Below are 23330 nucleotides of genomic sequence, written 5' to 3'. Positions count from 1 at the left end.
AGTGAGTGCCATGGCGTCAGCCTAGCTAACAACAACCTCAAACTCCTGGGCTCACGTAATCCTGCTGCCTCAGCCTCCCGAGTAGCTGGGACTATAGGCATGTGCCACCATGCCCGGCTAATTTTTTCTATATATATTAGTTGGCCAATTAATTTCTTTCTATTTATAGTAGAGACGGGGTCTCGCTCTTGCTCAGGCTGGTTTCGAACTCCTGGCCTCAAGCAATCTGCCTGCCTTGGCCTCCCAGAGTGCTAGGATTACAGGCGTGAGCCACTGCACCGGGCCATAATTTTTTCTATATATTTTTAGTTGGCCAAATAATTTCTTTTTTTATTTTTAGTAGAGACGGGGTCTTGCTGTTGCTCAGGCTGGTTTCGAACTGCTGACCTTGAGTAAGAAGTTTAATAATTGTGAATATTAGATACTCATGGCCAAGCATGGTGGATCATCCCTGTAATCTCAGCACTTTGGGAGGCTAAGGCAGGAGAACGAGGCCAAGAGTTCAAGACCAGCCTGGTCAACATAGTGAGACCCCATCTCTACAAAAAATAAAAAAATCAGTTGGGCATGGTGGCATGTGTCTGTAGTCCTGGCATGTGTCTGTAGTCCTATCTATTTGGGAGGCTGAGGCATGAGGATCACTTGAGCTCAGGAGTTTGAGGTTCCAGTGAGCTATAATTGTGCCACTGCCCTCTAGCCTGGATAACAGAGAGAGAGAGAGAGAGAGAACCGATCTCTTGTAAAAAAAAAAAAAAAAAAAAAAAGATTAAAAACAAAACAAAACACTCAGCAAACCAAGTGAAATGAGCTATTTCATTCATTGCTAATGAGTACAAAGTGAAAGAACCTTGCTGATGGGCAACCTGATAATGTTAAAAAATGTTTATGTTCACACAAAAATCTGTACATGAATGTTCACAGCAGCTTTATTTGTAACAGCCAAAAACTGGAATCAGCCCAGATGTCCTCCAACAGGTGAGTGGCTAAACAAATTGTGGTATATACATCCATACCACGCAATAAATAAAAGGAATGAACTACTGATACACACAAAAACTTGGATAGGTCTCCAGGGAATTATGCTGCATGAGGAAAGACAAACCTAAAAAGTTACATACTATATAATTCCATTCTTGAAATGACAAAATTTTAGAAAGAAGGACAGATTAGTGGTGCCAAGGGTTAAGAAGGGGATGATGGGGGTGAGAGGGAGGGATGGAGGTGTGATTATAAAAGGGGAACATGAGGATTTCTTGTGGTGTTAGAACTGTTCAGCTTCTTGACTATAGTGGTAGATACATGAAATAACATAGGTGAGGCCAGGCACGGTGGCTCATGCCTGTAATCCTAGCACTCTGGGAGGCCGAGGTGGGAGGATTGCTTGACCTCAGGAGTTTAAGACCAGCCTGAGCAAGAGCGAGACCTGGTCTCTATTATAAAGAGAAAGAAATTAGCCAAACAACTAAAAATAGAAAAAAAAATTAGCCTGGCACGGTGGTGTGTGCTTGTTGTCCCAGCTATCTGGGAGGCTAAGGCAGGAGGATTCCTTGAGCTCAGGAGTTTGAGGTTGCTGTGAGCTAGGCTGATGCCACGGCACTCTAGCCCAGGCAAGAGAGTAAGACTGTCTCAAAACAAAAAAAGAAAAGAAATTACACAGGTAATAAAATTATATAGCACTTAATACATATACACACACACATACACAAAAATAAGTAAAACTAGATAAATCTATATAAGACTGGTAGATTGTATCAATGTCAATATTCTGGTTGTGATACTATATTATAGTTTTGCAAAATGTTATTTGGTGAAAGTGTGAAAAATGTACAAGGGATCTCTTTTGTATTATTTCTTAAAACTGCATGTCAATCTATAATGATCAATTTTTTAAAAAGCTATGATAGATTTTATTGATTGATTGATTGAGACAGAGTCTCTCCAGGCTAGAGTGCCGTGGAGTCAACCTAGCTCATAGCAACCTCAAACTCCTGTGCTCAGGCGATACTCCTGCCTTAGCCTCCGAGTAGCTGGGACTACAGGCATGCACTTGGCTAATTTTTTCTATATATTTTTAGTTGGCCAATTAATTTCTTTCTATTTTTTTAGTAGAGACTGAGTCTTGCTCTTGCTCTGGCTGGTTTCAAATTCCTGACCCTGAGTGATCCACTCGCCTCAGCCTTCCAGAGTGTTAGGATTATAGGCGTGAGCCACCATGCTCAGCCTATGACAGATTATTAATGTCTCTGCTGGGTATAGGAGGAAGAAGAGGCCACCTTTTGTTTTTATTGTTGAATTCCAAAAAGGAAGATTAATAGATACTGTTCTCATTTGGGCACATCAATAAAATGAACATAACCATGGAGGGTAGGTATTTGTATCTGCTGACCAGTGTAATTCCACTTCTTGGAATTAACCAATAAAAGTGCATGAAGTTTTATGCGTTTGCATATTCATTGTGGTATTATTTATAACAGTAAAAATATCTAAATGATTAAAAATAGGGGATGAGTCTTATAAATGACAACATATCTAGGTGATAAAGTACTCTATAGACTTTAAACATACTTAAAAAAATATACCCAATATAATGCCCAGTGCATAGTAGGCACTCAATAAATAGAGTTCTCTTTTTTTTTTTTTTTTGAGATGGGGGTCTTTTTCTGTTGCCCAGGCTGGAGTGCAGTGGCACAATCATAGGTCACTGCAGCCTTGAACTCCTGGGCTCAAGCAATCCTCCAGCCTCAGCCTCTTGAGTAGCTGGGCTACAAGCACATGCCACCATGCCTGGATAATTTTTCTTATTTTTTGTAGAAACAAGGTTTCACTCTGTTGCCCAGGCTGGTCTCGAACTCCTCGCCTCAAGCAATCCTATTGCCTCAGCCTCTGAAAGTACTGGGATTACAAGCAATGAGCCACTGCACCTAGCCATCTTTTCTTTACTAGGTTGTTTTGGGCATCAAAAGAGCTAAGGCAGGTAAATGTACTTGACAAACTGTACAATGCCTGGCAAATGCTACTTGTTGCTATCCTTCTAATGACTCTCTCTCCCAGCTCTGTTCTGAATGAAACAGACTTGGGAGGCATGGGAATGGGGGACCTGATTTCTTGGGGAGTTTGAATCAGGGATTGGGGCTACTTCCTTTCCAGGGGACTGCCACCCACACTCCACATCACATAGAAAACTATGGACATTCTACGTGATTGATGGCATCTGTACATACACACATTTAGCCAATAATCTCAGGAGAATCATGGAGTCTTTGAAGCAATGTCAGCCCTGCTGACTTCATAAAAGTAATCGTGCCCTGTTGCATCGACCACTGTTGACTGAGCACCTACTGACTATCAGGCACTGTCCTAGGTGCTTTACGGACATTTTTTCATGAAATTCTCACAACCTTAAGGAGTAGTTGTTTATCTGCATTTCACAGACAAGGAAACTAGGACTCTAAGAGGTTAAGTGACTTGCCAAGGTAGCACAGCTGGTAAGTGGCAGAGATGGCACTGAAACCCAGAGCTGTCTGCTTCTGAAACTTGTGATCTAACCACCACACATACTACATTTAGAAGGATTGAGGAGGGGTGGACTGTGTAGAAACTGTGCTGAAGCTCCCTGGAGGAGGCCTGGAAAAGTAACCCTGTTATTGCAGTGTTCCTTGGGTAGGCATAGACTTAAACCCATCACAGGCAGAAGAAAAGTCTCTAAAGTGAAGTAGACTCATTCTAAAGTCTTTAATTCTGTAAGTTTTTCCATATAGTCTAACTTCTATCCTTTTTGCTAAAATCTGATCTCTTTTCTTCTCTTGTTTCCACTGAGAATGGTGAGTAGACGACATGGTGCCTCTCCATGAAAGATCCTAGGTCAAGATGGGATAGAGGGGGCTTCTCTTTCCCCAGCTTTGCTGAGGCCATGACTAGGATACCTCACTCTCCTCAGTCTCTTTGATATGCTCCAAGGTATAAAACCAAAAGATGTGCAGGAGAAAATGAACCAGGAAAGACAAGCAGAAAGGAGCAGCCTAACCAGACCAAGAAGACCGGCTTGGAGAATGTCCTCGGAGTCTCTTAGGACCTTAGTGCTGGGCTCTAAGTTAAGGTGGACAGTTTTTCCCACCAGGCTCAGCAGTGGTCTTCATGTTTGACATCTACCCAGCTGTGGAGGTCTGGCCAGTATCTCTCAAGCCAGAGCCACTTTTTGTCTCAATATGACATCTCTATAGCTACCTCTCTCTCCGACATAAAGGAGGGGGTTGGGGATTCTGCCACCCTGTATTTACCCCTCCATTTCCATATTACCTCACTATATTTGCTCAGGTCCAGGCAACCCAGTTGGAGGCTTAGAGATGCCCAGGGAAGAGAATAATTTTGTAAAGAGGATGCCGGGATCCCAAGGCTAGGTCCAAAGGAGCTCTTCCAGGATCTCAAGGCCAGGTTCAAAGGTCTTTCCTCTTTTCTCTCCACACAAGAGCCAGGAGGGCAACTGAGGCCTAAGACTGGACACATAGAATGGAAGGAGAGAGGTATCACTTCTCCCTCTTTCTTCCACATGTTATTCTACCCTGCTGGGGCTCAAACATGCCCACTGCTCACTTTAGCTTCCCTCTGCCCATCTACCCTATGGACAAGAGAGGGTTAAAATCATGGTATGGGCAAGCTATAAATTTCCCATCAGTGTGGGGAGAGCAGGATTGTTGGTAGGGAGGGGGTTGGGCTAGGGGGGAGGGGGAGCTGGGAAAAAGCCAGGAGGTTGTCTCTAGGTAACAATAAACACTGCAAGCAAGGAGCAGCTGTTACACTTACTCTCTCTGCATCACAATGCTGAAATAACACTAATAAACCCGTGTGCCCAATGCACAGGCATACACACATTTAGTGCCGGGACCCTACTGCACCCCTAGGGCTGCCCTCTGCTGCAGGCCAGGGCCCTTGATGGCAGTGGACATACCAGTCTTGGCCTGTATATATTTGAAGAATGAAGACTGATAAGTCCTCTCCACCCCAGTGAAATTCTCAGGGTGGGGGGGGGGCGTGCAGCAGAGGCTAGGGATCCTGGGTTCAGATCCTAGTGATTCACTAGAAAGAGTTCAAGTGAGGGTAGCTCTCAGTTGGGAGCTGGGAGGAGAGTGAGAGAGGGAGAAGTAAAGGGAACAGACAACTACTTACCATGTCCTCTCAGACTGGAGGGGATGAGGTAGCCAGGAGCGTAGTTGGCTAAAGGGAGGTGAAAGAAAAGGTAGGCAGAGAAAGGGATTTGAGATAAAGGAGGATTAAGGAGCATGTGGTATCTTAGAGTGATTCTTATACCTCCTGGGGTTGAACTCCCCACACCTGCCTACTTCCCACCTGGTGTACCCAAGCTCCCCCTCACAGTACCACTTTTATACCCAGGGCCAGGTGATGTGTTGGTTTAGTTCAGGACTGAGCTTTAGCTTGGGGTTTCCAACAGGAGACCCTGAGCTTCTGATGCTGCCAGGGAGAGCTGGGGGAGTGGTGCTGTTTTCATCTCCCTGCATGAAGAGTGGCTGGTCTGTCACTTTCTCCAACCAAAGTCATCTCTGGATTTCCCAGGGGCAACTGGGCAGAGGATCCCTTATCCTGGTGAGAAAGCAGAGCCACCAGCAATGAAAGGAACAGAAATAGGCAAATAAGAACTCAGGCTCTGTCACAGAACTCCCCTCCTCTTAGCCCATCCTCTGAGGTTAAAGGTAGGGGTGTTTATTATTATGTCTGGATACACTGGCATCGCAGATCCCTGTTTCCCTTTGCCAGTTCTAGTCACATGCCCCTGGAACTATGGTCACAGTCATGAATGGTTCTCCCGGTCCACCTTCTGGCCTCTTTCTCCTGGTGTGATCTGAAACACAGTATCCTATGATCCCAAATTCAGAACGAATGGAGAAGATGCATATCGCCCACCTGGCCTGTAAAGGAGGAGGGAATCAGCACTTTCAAAAATCCACAGTTCTGCACCCACCTCATAGCCTGTGCCAACACCCTGGATCAGCCAACCTAGGAGTCCCTAGCTGTTCTTCTCTTGTCTCAGTTATCTGTTTCTAGGGAGGAGAATACTGACCAGGTTTTAGTCTTGTAATAGTGCTTTTTTCCCCCTTATTTCTAAAAATTTGGTGTCAGCTAGGTACGCAGAGTTCTGGGCAGGCAAATGAGGGCAGAGAGGAATAGCTGTGTCTTCCAGGAAAGCCCCTTCTCAGGAAAGTGCTCAGGAGCACTGAGGTGCCCCAACACATGTGGATGCCCAGTACCCTCTGTACAGCCAACGGATATAGCAGGACAAGAATAACTGGCCTCTCCTATTCTTTCCTTCCTGGGAAACCTCTCACCAGGAATGCCCAGCCTCTCTCAGCTCCATAATCTGGATGAGAGACCATCATCCACAGAGCTCAGAGTAGGAAGAAATGGGGCAAAAGAGAGCTCTAACAGGCCTGGACCCTGTTCCCCTCTGTTGTTTTCATGAGCCACCCACATTGCTGTGAGTCACCTGAACCTTGAGCTTGGCTGAGTTGCCAGCAGCCTTCTCCCTCCTTCCCTCCTGCAGCCAGGCAGCCAGGCACCCAATGGGCCCCAGAGCCCACCATCTTCCTACCTGCAGGGCCACAGCCTTCTTCATTTCTAGGAATCGGCAACACAGATACATTGAGATGAGCGAGCAAAGGAGTGTGAGAGAGACCCCAGGAGGTGCTCTGTGCTGGGGCAGAGAGCTGGCTGCCTGCACAGCAGAGCAGGATCACAGCCAGAAGAGCTGGCACACTTGGGCGCACAGCCTTGTCGACATGTGAGACAGGGAGCTGGAGAGGATGGGGTAGGGATGCTGTTTCAGAAGCAGGCATCTTCTCCTGGCTTCCTCTCTGGTCAGTTTCTTCTCCTTGGCCTTTCTTCTTGGGCGCTGATGGACACTGTAGCACTGCCACATCATGTGTCTACCTCTTTCTCTGCCTTCCTTCTCCTTCTCCATGGCTTTAGAAGCTGCAGAGAGGGGACCTACATAACAACCTTCAAGGTGTCAAGGTGGGAGGTTCAGGCATCCAGATCTTTCCCCAGTCAATGGGAAAACTGATGGGAGAAAGAGGACAAGAATCATTGGCCTTCACCTGGAAAGTGCTGGAAACCTGCCTTTCTCTCCAGTGTACACCAATACTACAAGAGCCAGAAGGGGCCTAAGAGCTCAAGGGCCATGGGACCACATGAATTCATGGGCATTTCTAGGGGCTGGGGAGAGAAAGGCTCTGTTCTGTTCCTTAGAAAGACACCTAGAGGCTGGGCAGGTGGCTCATACTGTAATCTTAGTACTTTGGGAAGCCTAGGAGGGAGAACTGCTTGAGGTCAAGAGTTCAAGATCTAAGCAAGGGCAAGAGCAAGACCCATCTCTACAAAAAATAGAAAAATTAGCCAGGCATGGTGGTGTGTGCCTGCAGTCCCAGCTACTCAAGAGGCTCAGGCAGTAGGATCACTTGAGCCCAGGAGTTTAAGGCTGCAATGAGCTATAATGACTTGACGCCATTGTACTCTAGTCCAGATGATAGAAGAGACCCTATCTCAAAAAAAAAAAAAAAAAAAAAGAAAGAAAGAAAGAAAAAGAAAAAGAATAACACCCAGAATCTAGATTCAATGCTTTAATGGCCTTTTAGCATCTCTAATGTGCCTGCAATATGTTGGGGTAGGGACAAAGGGTATCCATCCCTACTGCTTTGCTGCATGTTCTCTTCCCCTGCTCTGTGTTCCAGGGTAGAAACAGCAGCTCTGTAAACACCAGCTACCTAATAAATCCCCCAAACAATACTCACTACGAATGTCCTCCCTACATTAGACAGCCAGCCCCACAGATGAGACTACAGGTCTCAGTTCCCAAACTTCACCCTCTGCCTTCTCTCTACTTTCAGGTTTTTTTCCTGCTCTCCCCTCTAACAAGGCAATCTTTCTTTCCATACTTCTGGCACAGCTTTCCTCCCCTGCCAACACCTCTGATGCCCTTGGAAGCAGGCAGGGGTCCTAAATGATTTTTTTTATTTTCCCCCGATGGATTTTTTCCAGGCTGTCTTGAGGGGATTTGAGAGGGTCCTTCTCATCCTGCCTGCAGTAGAGAAGGCAGAGAATCAGACATCCCAGGAGACAATCCTGAAGATCTAAAGGCAGGGCAGGGTGGGGCTAGAGGCACTTAGACAGGCAGATCCTGCTCTTCCCAGGGGTTCTGGCAATATAAAATGGGGCACTAAGAGAAGAAGGCAATTCTGGGTTGGGGGAAGGGTGTTGAGGGCCCAGAGAGTATAACAAATTTTCTACTGGCACTGCTTTCCAAGCTGTGTGCCTATCCTTGTCCCCACCCCAACTTAGCCTCATGTAGCACGGAACAGAGAATGTTTTTTTTTGTTTGTTTTTTTTTTATTTATTTTTTTTTACATTAAATTTTTTTTTCTTTTTTTTTAGAGACGGGGTCTCGCTATGTTGCCCAGGCTGGAGTGCAGTGGCTATTCACAGGCGCGATCCCACTACTGATCAGCACGGGAGTTTTGACCTGCTCCGTTTCCGACCTGGGCCGGTTCACCCCTCCTTAGGCAACCTGGTGGTCCCCCGCTCCCGGGAGGTCACCATATTGATGCCGAACTTAGTGCGGACACCCGATCGGCATAGCGCACTACAGCCCAGAACTCCTGGGCTCAAGCGATCCTCCCATCTCAGCCTCCCGAGTAGCTGGGACTACAGGCGCGTGCCACCGCGTCCGGCGAGAATGTTATATTTTATGAGGAAGGAGGGGGATGCCAAGAAATGCCACCTTTGACAACTTGGTGGGAGAGCCCCCTTTCTCCTTCATTCCTTCCCTCCTTAACCCTAGCATGTGAACAGTGAAGGAAGCAAGGGGGTGAGAATGGGGGCAGCTGGAAACCTGCCTTTCTCTCCAGTGTACAACACTACAAGAGCCAGAAGGGGCCTAAGAGCTCTAGGGCAATTGGACCACATGAATTCATGGGCATTTCTAATTCAGCCTTCAGGGCCTTGAATTTGAATTCTGTCTCTATTCTAGGCTTAGACATGAGACAAGAGGTATAAGATCACTACTTTTTTTGGCATGTTTCTCCAGTGGCTTATAACATGGCAGGCAAACTTATAAGATTTTTTAAAAAGCTCAATATTTAGTCTTGATTGGGGGATTTATTTCTTGTTTAAGAGTTGGGGTAATTAATGCATTTTTTTCCCTGTAAACCATATAGGACATAGTAAAATTCCTCAGGAGTAGGGGCTGTGGGGGATTTGTGTGCTTAGAAGCATGGGAATGGATGAGACAACCTCTAGGATAGGTTGTGTGAAGGAAATGTACCCCACCCCAATAGTGCTCCATAGAAGCTGCCTATGACTCCCCTAAATTGCTTCCAATACTCAGGGAACAGAGATGTGAAACTTCAAGCAATGGAGAATAATATCCTGCATACCCTCTTCCCTTGACTTTTCTCTCCCCACACATACCTACCTTTCCTTTCCCTGTGTTCCCAGGAATTCTCCAAATTCAGGAATACAAAGCAATTCCAGGACAAGATTCAACTGATTTCCCATCTCTGGGTCTTGGTTTCACCTGTAAAATGAAAGGGTCAGGCAAAATGAGTTCCAGGTTCCCTCCCTAGCAACAGTAAGGTTCTATGATTCATACCCCAAAAGGCACAGCAGGCCTCATTTGCATGCCATTTTGCATGTAATCTCCATGGTACTTATTTTATGTCAAAACGTACAGAAATATCTCTGAACCCGGCCCTTCTCCCTTTCTCTACAGTTTCTGGTTCTATGGTCCCTTGCTCTTGTCCTCTCTTCAAGGACCTTAAAGCTCGGTCTCCATCTTCCTTTCACAGTTTTACAGCACTCCCTGGGACAAGCCCAACCAGACAAAACCCCAGGAGCAAGAAAACAGCCTCACCTAATATTCTGGCTGCAATTTTGGGCTCCAGACCTGAGTCAACCAGCACAGTTCCAACCCTTTTGGAGGTCCTGGCAGTTGGGGGGAAATCCTGGCACCTTTCCCCAGCACCTCCCCTCCTCCACCTCACTATTCTCCATGCCAGAACGCAAAGTGGCCAGTGATTGATGGGCTCGGGTTCCTGGTAACCGCACCCAATGGCCCAATCCTCCTCCCTTACCCAATCCCTCCCCTGTCCCTATTCAGATATCAGATTGTCTCATGTTGGTCCCTGAGGTCCCATTAATTAAAAATACATCCAATTAAATGGCAGGTGAAAACGTGCTATTGAAGCTCTACACCCCCCTGCCCCAGCTTGGTCTCTCCACCCCCCCCACCCCCCTTTTAAGGCTCAGCTGTGCTTTGAGCTGAGAAAAAAAAATAGAGAGAGAAGGAAGCAAGAGGGAGAGTAGAGGAAGACATAGGGGTGGGGGTATAATGGGGGGGGCTATTTGAACCTCTGCCAGGGTAGCATGTGCCAGCCTAGGAGGGTGGCACCGTGCCCTGGTGTCTAATTTCTGGAGGTGTGAGTAGGTTCAGTCAGCTGGGTACCCACCTTCATTTCCCTTAAAGGGGCAGAGGGCAGTCAGGGGGCATGGCTAGCTGTGCTGCCCTCCTTCTGCATTTGGTGGGTGAAGGGCAGAAGTGTAAATGGTAGAGAGGCCTTAGGAGGGGGTGTGAAGTTCAGGGGTTGGAAGAGTCTGAGGTCTCCATTCTCGGCATATCTTTGCTCTTCCCCAAACTGGGGAGAATATAACGAGGAGCCAGCTGGGACCCAGGTGGCAGGGCATGGCGATGCTCCCAAGCCTGGCTGTGCCTACTTCTGCCCACAGGAAAGCTGAGAGAAAAATGGAGGGAGGGAGGAAGGAAGGAGCCATAATCTGGGTGAGAGCAGATGGGTCAAATAATATAAAATATGTAAAGATAGATGCTCATGTGGACACCATGTCCCCCAGCACCTTATAGGTAACAGGACCTAGAAGGACCTGTCCTGTTTGCCCTTTCTCTAGGCAAAAAGCAGCAGCAGTAGTGTGAAGTCACCTTGGCCTGGCAGCCTGGCAGACTGTGAGTAGGGCATCTCCCTTGATGAGCACTGACCGCTCTCATTCTCCTCCATACTTATGGTGTCCCCAGCATTTTGCTAGGTAAGGCATTTGCCCCCCCAAAGCCCTCTGGCCACAAGCAACACAAAGCTAATCGACACCATGAGCTGCTGGGAGAGTAGCTAGGAAAGTAGGGGTGACTCAGGGTGGCACTCAGAATCTAGGCAGGAGCGGGGGGTTTGCCAACCCAGGGCCCCCGCCTGGCCTTCTTGGCAGCCTCAGCACCTCCTCACTTCACTTTAACGCTAATTGGAGATTTTAATCTGCACTGCTGCTTTGCTTGGGGTGCTGGGGGGAGTGCCAGCTGTGCAGTAATTCCAGCAGCACCGACTGTTTAATCAAGCTGTCCTCCTGGGGAGGGGCCCTCAGACATGGGGGTAGGAAGGAGGAGGAGAACCTCTGTTATCTCCCTTAGCCTATTCAGCCTGGAAGGGCTTCATGGACACTGAGGGTCAATTAGAGGGTCCTCACTCCCATAGGGGTCCTGTGGCCATTTTGCATCCCTAGCAGAGCCATCATATGGGATACGGTGTATGAGACTCATGGGCTGAAGCAGCCCACCCTTCCTTCCTGCTTTCTGACACCATCTTTGGCCCAGAGCCCTGGAGTGTCCTGAGGTATATTCCAGCCACTCAGGCTGCAAACATCCTCTAGACTCATCTTGAATTCTGCAGATCTGTGCTGAGGGAGGTGACAGGGTGACTCACTCTCTCCGGCTTCAGTCCCCCCCAACACTTTCTCACTAACAAAGATACTTTTCTTAGAACAATTATAAGAGATTTTTTTCCCCTTGAAAACCTCAGACACCCCACCCTCTGGGTCAGAAAGTGACTGTCATGGAGGCAGGGGGCCAGTGGGGTGGACAGCTGCCACACATTGAGAGAGAGAAGCACCTGTACAAGGTATTCAGTGCCTGGAATTAGGGGGCTTCCCAAGTTCAGTTGGCAATGAGATAGGCTACTAGGATAGAGTGTTTAGAGTCTCAGGCCATTTTAAAGGAAGAGGAAATGGTACCAATAACTCTTTTGGCTTTTTGGGCCCTGGCTCTCTGGGGGTATTTCTGAACTCTTGTCTTGGGGAAAGGGTGCCCTCACTTGCACTGTCTGCTAAAGGGCATGAGTTTTAATTAGTCAGCAGCGCCCTCGTGTGGCAGAAACCAACACTGCAGCTGTCCTACTGGCCAGGCTGCTCTGTGGGATCCGGCAACCTGGTTGATAGACAAGTGGCCAAGTTTTGAATGTTGGTGCTCTCTCTGCCATCAAGGCACCCCATGCATACTTACTGCTTGACTACTTCCAGGACATTTCTTGCTTTCTAAACCTGCTCTCTCCCTCGATCTACCCCATCCCACCTGCCTCATCTCTAACTCTGTGCATATGTCTACCAGGAGAGGGAGCACCTTATCCAGAGGTGACACTTAATTGGGCCTGCTGTTTGTGCTGTTTGGATTGCAGGGATGAGAGACGTCCAGGGTCAAGAGGATAAGCTGATGTCATCTCCAATACCCAGGAGGCAGGGAGATACTTTGCCTCCACCCCCAGCTCTCCACAGGCCCCAGAGGAGAAATGGTACCTGAGCTCAAGACAGGGTAGGCCAGTGTGGTAGCTCACACCTGTAATCCTAGCACTCTGGGAGGCTGAGGTGGGAGAATCACTTTAAGTCAGTCATTCGAGACCTGAGCAAGAGGGAGACCCCGTCTCTACTAAAAATAGAAAAAAAATTAGCTGGGCAATTCAAAATAGAAAAAGTTAGCTGGGTATGGTGGCGCGTACCTGCAGTCCCAGCTACTCGGGAGGCTGACGCAAGAGGGTCACTTGAGCCCAGGAGTTTGAGGTTTAGTGTGAGCTAGGCTGATGCCATGGCATTCCAACCCGGACAACAGAGAGAAACTCTGTATCAAAAAAAAAAAAAAAGAAAAAAAAAAAAAGAAAAGAAAGAAAGAAAAGAAAGAAAGAAAAGAAAAACATAAAGAAAAGACAGGGTGAAACCTAGTGGTTGATTCTGCCCTACCACCATCCATTCTGTACTCCGTGGGGGGGACTGGGAATGAGTAGGACAAACAGGTGTTCAGAGCCTCAGATCCTGGTCCTGAAGAATGGACACCAGATAAAACACCTTTCCCTGCAAAGATCCAAATACTCTCCCAAGATACCAGCCCACTGGGAAGAATGTACATTTGGGCCTTCAGACTTCTGGCCCCCAAAAAGAAGGCTGCCTGTCATTAAACTCTTCCTCTCCAGTATCAAATACTATTTACTGGTCCCTTCCCACACTCTCTAAGTGTGGGAAAAGACAGTCCTGAGCTATAGAAAAAGAGATGGACATCTGACACCAGGAGAGGCTCTCTAAAGACTAGAGCTGAAGTTACCAAGACAGAGAGCTAAGTCACTAAGGCCTTTGTCTTGTTGGAGATATTTAACCACAGAGAGAAATTACTGCCAGAGAGAAACATGAACCTGTTGATGGGTGGGGTAGGGGAGCAGCATACCTACCTGCAGGCAAGAAAGGTGAGGTTGGCACCGGAGGCTGGTGACCTGCCCCATCTGGGCATTAGGGATAGAGGAAACAGGCTTGCAGGCCTCTACTTCTGGTGTCCTGCACAGTGTTGGGACAGGTGAAATCTCCCACTGAACCTGGAAAGAAGGTGGAGAAGCTGATTAGAGGTAGTGAAAAGGGACAGCACTGCCCTATTTTGACTCAGAAGAAAGGGACAGAAAATAGCTTTTGGGGAAAGAAGATGGCAGGGCCATGTGTATGGACAGAGTGGTGGGCCTGTGGGGTAGCTGTCCTAAAGAGGGCTGAGAGTAACCCAGTAACATCAGTAGCCCACCCTGGAGAAATACCTATTAGCATAGCTGGCCACGAGGAAAGAACAGAAGTGAAATAACTGCTAGTGTCAAGAAAGGGGGTTACCGGCCGGGCGCGGTGGCTCACGCCTGTAATCCTAGCTCTCTGGGAGGCCGAGGCGGGCGGATTGCTCGAGGTCAGGAGTTCAAAACCAGCCTGAGCAAGAGCGAGACCCCGTCTCTACTGTAAATAGAAAGAAATTAATTGGCCAACTAATATATATACAAAAAAAAAAAATTAGCCGGGCATGGTGGCACATGCCTGTAGTCCCAGCTACTTGGGAGGCTGAGGCAGGAGGATTGCTTGAGCCAGGAGTTTGAGGTTGCTGTGAGCTAGGCTGACGCCACGGCACTCACTCTAGCCTGGGCAACAAAGTGAGACTCTGTCTCAAAAAAAAAAAAAAAAAAAAAAGAAAGGGGGTTACCCACTCTAGTTAGAAGGGAGAACTTGTTAACAAGAAGGTAGAGGCCGGGCGCTGTGGCTCACGCCTGTAATCCTAGCTCTTGGGAGGCCGAGGCGGGCGGATTGCTCAAGGTCAGGAGTTCAAAACCAGCCTGAGCGAGACCCCGTCTCTACTATAAATAGAAAGGAATTAATTGGCCAACTGATATATATATAAAAAATTAGCTGGGCATGGTGGCGCATGCCTGTAGTCCCAGCTACTCGGGAGGCTGAGGCAGAAGGATCACTCAAGCCCAGGAGTTTGAGGTTGCTGTGAGCTAGGCTGACGCCACGGCACTCACTCTAGCCTGGACAACAAAGTGAGACTCTGTCTCAAAAAAAAAAAAAAAACAAGAAGGTAGAACACCAGAATAGGGTCAAATAAAAAGCTAAGGAAAAAACAAAACAAAACAAACTGAGGAAACTCCTCTGGAGATCTTTGGGAGTAAGAAACTTCCCTGAGACTAGAGGAGGATGTGGAGAGAGGGATTATCCCATACAAAAGCAGGCCAGTGGCCTCTGATTGGCCTTAGGTCCCTACCTGGCTTTAGGTTCTGTGAAAGAGACCCTCTTTGCTAGGCTCTGGAGGTGAGGTAACCAACGGACTTTACCAAATTCCTTGGGGGCCATCCCTGCTGTTGCTACCACCTGTAAAGGAAAATGACAGGCTACATTAGACATGAGACAAAGGACTACACACCAAAGAGGGTCTTTGGTCTTTCACCCAGGGAGCATGGTACTGGTAGGTAGCAGTGATGGTGACAGTTACTACTCTTCCAATTCCCTCAAACCTGAATTCCCTAGAAGGATTCAGATGAACCTTAAGTACACTCCCTGAGAGAATCATAACTGTTCTAAGATTCTGATCTCCAGGGAACTACCTCCCAGGTTGATAAAAGCAAAACCATAGTTCCTATACTTAGAGATAAGTTGGGAAATTCAACAGAAATAGAAGCTTTGAAACCTAGAATTACAAAGGGCAATGAAGGTTAATAGTTAATATAAGGTTAATGCAAGAAGGTGACTTAGAGGAGGCCACCTAGTTTTAGATCAGATCACTAGCTTGGAGTTGTGGCTTTCTTGTTCACAATAACTCCTAAAGGAAGGGCTCTGAGGCAAAAAAAAAAAAAAAAAGGGGGGGGGGGGTAGGTGCCCGACTACTAAACCAAAAGGTTTGCAGGACAGGAACTAGATACAACTTGAGCCAACAGGTCTATCATACATTCTCTGGGCAGAGACAAAGTTGCAGGGAGACCAACTTCACATTCCCCTTATGCTATCAATTAGGATGTGATGGACAAAATGTAAGGATACGTACTGGGCTCTATTTTTCTTGTCATCAGCAATGTTTATTTTGCAGATCCCCAGCCCCTCTGACCTAGGCTCGTATTAGTAACCCTCTCTAAGCTGCCCAGTGAAGCCCTTCTCCCTTCAAGATTCTGTTTCTAGCTTAGGAATGCTTCAGCATTCCCTTCTCTGCTTATCAGTGGCTCCCAGACCCATATGGCCACAGAAAGCAAGCTTTGGAATGGATTGTAGATAACAGCCAGGAGAGGTTCAAAAAGGGGAGGGGAGTTTCAGCATCAGAGTGAGCTGACTTACAGAAACTGCCATGCACATCAGCCAGCTAAGCACACTAGGGTATTTAGGCCACTGTGGAGCACCACATACAAACTTCCTTCTCCCTCATCAAAGGAGAACACCAAACAACTCAAAACTAAAAACAAGGGAGAGGAGAGGAATAGAGGGTCCCCCCTAATTTTCTGGTAATCTCGGAGAATATGTCATTGTGCTCTGAGTTCTATAATCCTCTCATTCAGTGGCCTCTCCCCCACCTTAGTTTTTCAGCAGATGAGATGTATTTTCTTTCTTCCTTTTGATTTTTCTTTTCAATATAGGTGCACTGAAATGCAAAGGAGCCTAAGTTGAGATTTAGGGTAAATTCCTCACATTGCTTCTGACAATCTTTTCCCGCTATTCAACCTCCAGAGATGGTGGCAAAGTGCTCTTTGAATTTTGGGGTAACTTTGAGGGCATCAGCATCTTTGGCCATGACTGCCACTTGCTTCCCAATGAACCAAGAGAACTCCTGACTCTAAATAAAAATTACATTTTGTACAATTTGCATGCCATTTAAAGATTATTCTTTAAGGTAAAATACACAAAATACTTCAATTTTTCTACTAATGATTTTTAAATCTTATCTTTCCCCCTCAGTCTCTGTCCCTCTCTCCTCAAAATATCAGCCCTGGCTGGATGTGGTTGATGGCTCAAACCTATAATCCTAACACTTTGGGTGGCTTAGGTGGGAGGACCGCTTGAGGTCAGGAGTTTGAGACCAGCCTGGGTAATATAATGAGACGCTGTCTCTACAAACTTTTTTTTAAAAATTAGCCGGGCATGGTGGTATGTGCCTGTAGTTCTAGCTACTTGGGAGGTTGAAGCAGGAGGACCGCTTGAGCCCAAGAGTTTGAGGTTACAGTGAGCTATGATCATGCCCATGCCACTGCACTCCACCCTGGGCAACATAGCAAGATCCTGTCTCCAAAAACAAAAAACCAAAACACCTCTCATAGCCCCCTTCCTTCCTTTCCTGAGGAAGCTCAGGGATCTTAGGAATGGGTCACCTTAAAGTTGGGGGTGCTATACTCATGTAGGTCAAGATTCTGGCCTCTTGGGCCTAGTCCTGGCGAGCTGCCATTAACTTACTGTGATACTGTAGGTAAGACACTTTCTTTCCTTAAGCCTCACTTTCCTGCTCTGTACACTGAGAGTTTGGATTACATGACCTCTTTTCTAGCTCTGTCAATCTATGATTTTATAAGGGAGAAGACTTAAGTGTCCTTCCATCAGGAAGTAAGACATTTCTGCCCTTTCATGCCTTCTCTCCTGGCCACTGCAAAGAGAAGCTCCCCTATAGATGCCTCCCTTTCTCTTGTAGGCTTAACTAAAGGGTCAAGTGAGTTCCAGTAGGCCTTCCTTTAAGTGCCAAATTCCTCCCATTAAGAGGAAAAGAAGGACTCTAACTCTGAATCCTGATAACACAGATAGGAGACTGAAGGCAGGTATGGGGCAGGAATGAGTCCAATAGGCATGTTCCCAGCCCTAGCCTGAGCACACACTTGGCTTTGCCCTAGGGAGCCCCATATAAGTAGTGGCTACTAATCCAACTCAACTGTGTGCGGATGAAAGCAAAGACATGTGTAAATACATCCACGGCATAGAAATAAATGTCCAATCAACATTCGTACACTCATTTCTGTTCTCTCCTACTTTAGGACTGTATGTGCCTGTAAGAAGCCATGGTGGGAGGGGTGACAACATCCAGTCTTCTCCCTTCCAAAGTTGGAAAGGAAGAGACAGTGAGACAGGAGCTACTTGGCTTCCTATAAATTGTTTTGTCCTTCCTCACAGCTGCAATCAGAAGCTAAGGGCTCCCGCAGGCCTTGTTCTGATCTGCTGCAGGCGATGGAGGGTTTTTGAAACAGAAAGGACTTGGCTGCCGCCCCGTTTCAGCTGCCGTTGGGGCTGGCTAATGGGCTCATTCGGGTAGACCCCCGCCTGCTGCACTAAAGAGTCCCCTGCCGACCCCCTCCCCAGTCCCAACCCAATTAATAAATGGGGGCTCCCACTTTATGGCTCTGGGAGCAGGAATCAGAGATACAAATGACCCCCAGGGAGGGACAGAAAAAGGCCTTCCAAGAATCAAGCCAGAGAATTGTGCATCTACAGGCACATGCTGCCACAGGCTAGTCATATCCCATTTTCAAAGCATTAAAGGGGAAGAAACTGGCAAAAAGCTGTATTTTCTTTCCCAGATCCAGAGTAGGATAGCATTCTTGAAGTCTATGGGCACACCCCAGCAATAGATCTCTCTTGCCTAATTCTCCAACCTGAAAAGGGCAGGATGCAGGTTATCATCTGGACACACAGTGCATGCTCTCTTATTCTCCAGGGGCAGTGCCCCCTCCTAGACCCTGTAATACTGAACATATACATAATCTATCCCATCAATTGGTGAATAAAGTAAATATTTCCTATGCCTTAAAAACAATGCAGCTCCCTCTTACCAAGCGTTCATCACCATAAACAGCACAAATATATCTTGGGATCATCATCTGAAGGCTATCTTTTATTTCTCCCCTTATATCCAAGCTATAACCAAGCCTTGCTAATTCCTATGGACCCTCTTCCTTTCTTCTGATTCTTCTTGTTCTACTCTACTATAGGCCCTCACTGCCTCCTGTCTCCGCAAGAACAATAATATTCTAGTGAACTTTTCTGTTTCCTTGACCCAGTACTGCTGCAAAAGTTCTCAACATCATTTTTATCTCATCATGCTCTGCTCTGTTACTGCTACTAAATCAAATTCAAATTCCTCATTCAAGCCAACAAGATTGCTTCTCCAACTTCATTTTCGAATATTCCCTTCCAGTACCATTCTAGATAGTCAACTCACAGCCCTCTGCACAAAACGCACGAGCCCTCTTTCACGAGTCTCCTCCCTCTGCTTACCTCCTCTTCTGTTCCACGTCCCTTATCTTCTTTACTTTCAAATAATTATTTCTGATTAACTCCACTTTTTCTTTGCTTTGGTTTCCTCTTATTAGGGTATATTTTATTTTATAACTTGCATTAACATGTTGACTTATAAATATTGATTCTCCATTCTCTACCAAGTATAAGACTTACCTCTCTTACTATACCCAGAAGCTTTCTAAAGGAGGGACCTTCCTCCAACCTTCTCCCTTAGAGGTTGTCCTGTACTCAGGACATGACCCTGTGTTAATGATATTAATATTTCCCACTGAAAGAGCCTTCAGTGATAAAACTCTTGGGATATTATAGCAAACAACTGCAAGGAACACTATCTTAATTCTGTCAATTTTCAGAATTTTCAGACTGCCACATGTCCTGAGCTTCTGGCACTGAATCTTTCCAAAATTACAAATTCAGTTTCATGACTTCAAAGTGTTACAAAACAAAAAAAACCACAAACAAGCATGGTCACCAAAGGAATTTGTTTATCTCCTTGATTCATAGTATATAAATAAGATTCTCTTTAAAGACAGCTTAGGAAGAGAAGTCCCATTGTGTTCCCTATTTCTAAGATTAATCCTATATTTTCAAGTCAGGACTTGATTTTCTAGGATGGAAACCAATCCCAGAGCCAAGAGTAATCTTGTTCTCTACCAACCCAGCCTCCAATCATTACATTTTAGAAGATTATCTAGGAATGGAGAAGTTATTTGTGTGTCTTTTTCAACTGTTTGGCAAGTACTTCTCTTAGATTAACCTCACTCTCAAATGCAGACTCTTATTTCCTCTAGTTTAGCCCTGTGTGGATACAGAGGGAAAAAGTGGTCTACCACCCCCCTTTATCCTCTACATAATAAAAGAGATTTGTCTTTTACCCTTTCCATCCCTTAGCTTCAAGGTGCTTAACCACAAAGATAATAAAAGCAAAGCACTTAGCATAGTACCAGGCACAGTAAGTACCCATCAATGTTAGTTCCCTTTCTCTCCTTCTTTCTCCCAACACCAGTTTCTCAACCTTTCTGGGCCTGTTTTTTCACTGGCCAAAGAGGGCACCTGAAGGAAGCTGTTCTTTTGTAGCTCTAACATTCTGTAACTAATTCACATATTCTGGGTGATTTGTTTTTCTATGAACTGCCCTCATTTGGATCTAAAATGAGGGAAAGAGAAACAATACTAGTCTGCAGGTTGACCTAAAATATATAAAACAACTTGCAGGAGAGTTAAAACTCAAATACAAAGAACTTTTTAATGTGATGCATCCATGTCATTCCCTTCTTACTCCTGAATTACTCTCTTGAACTATGTAGATAGCAGTATTAAGGAAATGTCCTTATGAGTTATTTGCTTAATATATTTGCCTATATTTTCTTGTTTCCTTACAGAAAATATGTCTTCAGAGTCTCCTATGGGTTCTAGGCCCATCCTCCAACTCTAAAGGAAATATTACTGTAATCAAGGGGAACTCTACTCACAACAATGCTTTAACAGGGCCTCCTAAAATGAATTGTGGGCTGGGCACGGTGGCTCACGCCTATAATCCTAGCACTATGGGAGGCCAAGGCTGGCGGATTGCTCGAGGTCAGGAGTTCGAAATCAGCCTGAGCAAGGGCGAGACCCTGTCTCTACTATAAATAGAAAGAAATTAATTGGCCAACTAATATATATAGAAAAAATTAGCTGGGCATGGTGGCACATGCCTGTAGTCCCAGCTACTCGGGAGGCTGAGGCAGTAGTATGGCTTGAGCCCAGGAGTTTGAGGTTGCTGTGAGCTAGGCTGACGCCATGGCACTCACTCTAGCCTGGGCAACAAAGTGAGATTCTGTCTCAAAAAAATAAAATAAAATAAAATGAATTGTGAACCTCTAAGGCAATTATCTCCTACATTTTACTAACTCAACCATAATTTTTCCTTCCATCCCATATCCCTATCTCTCCTTTATAAGCAATTATACCCCAAGCCTCTTTCTGTAGTCCAGCTACCTGACTACCCTAGTTCTGCCCTTCTTATCCTTATTTCTATTTCTTTCTTGTATTGCCTCATGTTATGAGACTTTTGGTCTCCTAACAGAAATTGCAAATACTAGTACAAGGCCAAACTAAGAAGTTCCTGAATTTATAAAAGGGATCAGGCCCCTAAGCTTTCTGTAAGTCTTTGGATTCAGCTTGAGGGCTGAAAACATTCAAAATTGTATTAGCCTTGATGCAGAGGGTTGTTTGTCTGTTTACAAGCTGATCCTCACCAAGGGTGTCCCTCATTAGGCATTGTTGTAGTTCTGAGCCACAGGAGGAAGGAGGATCCCCTCTTAGAAACAGCCAATCCGGCCTCTTAGGTAGAGAGAAGACACCCACCAAGACCCAGGTTTTGTTCTTCACTTAGCTCTGACTGCTACATTGCGGCCTTTTTAAGTTTCTTCATGCTGCCTCCATCAGGGATGGTTTGGCTTCGATAAAATGTCCTTCATTCTTTTAGAACTATCAACACTATCTTTAGTTTACAATCATGCCAATGCAAGACATCCAAATATCCATCTATTTCCAGGTCCTAGGGAACCTATGTCTAAATGAATATACCCTCTTATGCCAGAGAACTATGCTGTAGCTGAAGGGGCTGCATACTGAAACTGCTTCACTAACCACCACCCATTTAGAGGGTACTAAGACTAACTCCCTATCAGCCTCTTTCTGTCAGCCTTGGTCTACTCATTTTTTTTTTTTTTTTTTGAGACAGAGTCTCACTTTGTTGCCCAGGCTAGAGTGAGTGCCGTGGCGTCAGCCTAGCTCACAGCAACCTCAATCTCCTGGGCTCAAGCGATCCTCCTGCCTCAGCCTCCCCGTCTACTCATTTTTGAGATAAGAGATAAGAGAAACCCAGTGGTCAAAGTGTTTTGGCACTCCTGTGATTAGTCACCAGGTCATCAAAACAGCTCTTATCTGTTTTCTCTTAGATACCAGAGCCCTCTTCTCACCAAGCTTTACTTCCTGCAGACACCATCTGCAACTGAGCTTAGAAATGTCATCAGCAAAAGCAAAAATCTCAGGATTTAGAAGAAGATAAAGAGGTGAAGGTTGAAAGAGGGGAAGCAAGAGACAAAGATGACAACTCCCTGGCCAGTAAAAGAATCTCTCATACCCCATATAACATAAACTAAAAGCTCTTTTCATAGGTCCTAGCAATAAAAAAGTATGGTTATTTTGCCTTGTACTTCACTTCCCACTCCGTAAGTTGAAGATCTGGATAGACATTTATTTTCTGAATTGCCTCTCATTACCCTTCAAAATTAAGAAATAGCAATAACTCTAAATACCCAGCAGCGTTAAGCAATCAATATCTATGATAGGCCTAAATCATTGCAGATGAATAGTGAGCAGGGAGAAAGAAAAATAGGAAATGAAAAGAAGTGGGTGGATAGGAGACAGAGAGACAGCTACATACAATGAGGAGTACCACCTATAATGCCTGCAGATGTAGTACTCTTTCAACTCTGGCTTGGAGTAATCTCCCACTTATCTTGAGAGTATTTCCAAGGCTAGGTTATAGGAACACTAAAGGCGTTCCTACAGATGAGAATTGCCACACCTGGATAAATTAACCAAAGTGTCCAGGAATGCTCACCTTGGCTCTCAGGACAACAAGAAGACTCAGCAGTTCTGCCTCTCCCTTGGAATGGTTGAGTATTTCCTCACTTGAGGAATTCTCCATTCCCATTCTACTTAGGCCTTCCAAATGATCAAGTTATGAAAAGTCACTCAATAGCTAAAAACAATCAAGCTATGAGGAGGCAATCTTAGTAACAATGAAAATCCGAGTTCACCACCAAGAGCATTAAATGTTAACTTCTTTGAGTCATTAATCTTAACCATAAGGATTAATGGTTAAGGTTAAGGATGCCTGTCTAGGATAGTGCCTAAGAAATTAAGGTACTGAACAGTATGGTTTGTAATCAGAAATGGCCTTGGGTGTGACAGAAAAAAAATGCCAGTTAGGTCCTCAGCCTTTAGGCTCAGAATTGAAGACGGCCACAGCTATGAAGTGGAAACAATATTCTCTAGTAAGTTGAAGTTCACACCCCTAATCATAAACTCACAATTTATATAAAGACCTAAAATTAATTCCTTTTCTCTGGAGACTAACCAGAAATGCATCATTCCAAAAACTGGAACATTCTTGAGCTCTCCATTCTCCTTCCATGATGTGGCTTAGACCCAGGTAAAGGGACACCAAACTTTTGAGGATTCAAAAACAGGCTAGCAACCCTCATTATCATCAGTTTTTTAATTCAACTTCCTCCCTAATTTCCCTTGCTCTGGTGTATCCCTTAACCTTGTATGACTTGCTCACCCCACTTGTAATCTATCTCCCCTTCTTCCTTTTTTCCTGATAGATTTTTATCTGCCCTTTGCCTATTTGTCATAACTAGCAGGACTGTAGCACATCCTAACAAGGG

The 23330-nt window shown here is 45.7% G+C and overlaps 1 protein-coding gene across 5 annotated transcripts in view; it reads right to left on the bottom strand.

Moving 5' to 3' along the window:
- Nucleotides 1-912: 912 nt before the first annotated feature.
- CDK12 (cyclin dependent kinase 12) overlaps nt 913-23330 on the bottom strand; it is a 77623-nt gene continuing 55205 nt past the window's right edge. Inside the window, exons 14-20 of one of the 5 annotated variants that reach the window (XR_012913084.1) lie at nt 14888-14994; nt 13551-13691; nt 12831-12949; nt 9479-9580; nt 6602-7068; nt 5164-5211; nt 913-4493 (exon numbers count right to left, since the gene is read on the bottom strand). Coding sequence is in view for 1 of the 5 variants with exons in the window: in XM_012765913.3 (XP_012621367.1) it covers nt 14988-14994 (7 nt within the window). In the remaining 4 variants the exon portion in view is untranslated. The other 4 variants (XR_002221494.2, XR_012913085.1, XR_002221491.2 and 1 more) reach the window with 4 other exon arrangements.

This window comes from Microcebus murinus, chromosome 18 (assembly GCF_040939455.1).
Source record: "Microcebus murinus isolate Inina chromosome 18, M.murinus_Inina_mat1.0, whole genome shotgun sequence".
In the NCBI taxonomy this organism is placed as follows: Eukaryota; Metazoa; Chordata; class Mammalia; order Primates; family Cheirogaleidae; genus Microcebus; species Microcebus murinus.
The sequence above is the reverse complement of the archived record's forward strand: the minus strand, read 5'-3'. Positions and strand labels throughout refer to the sequence as shown.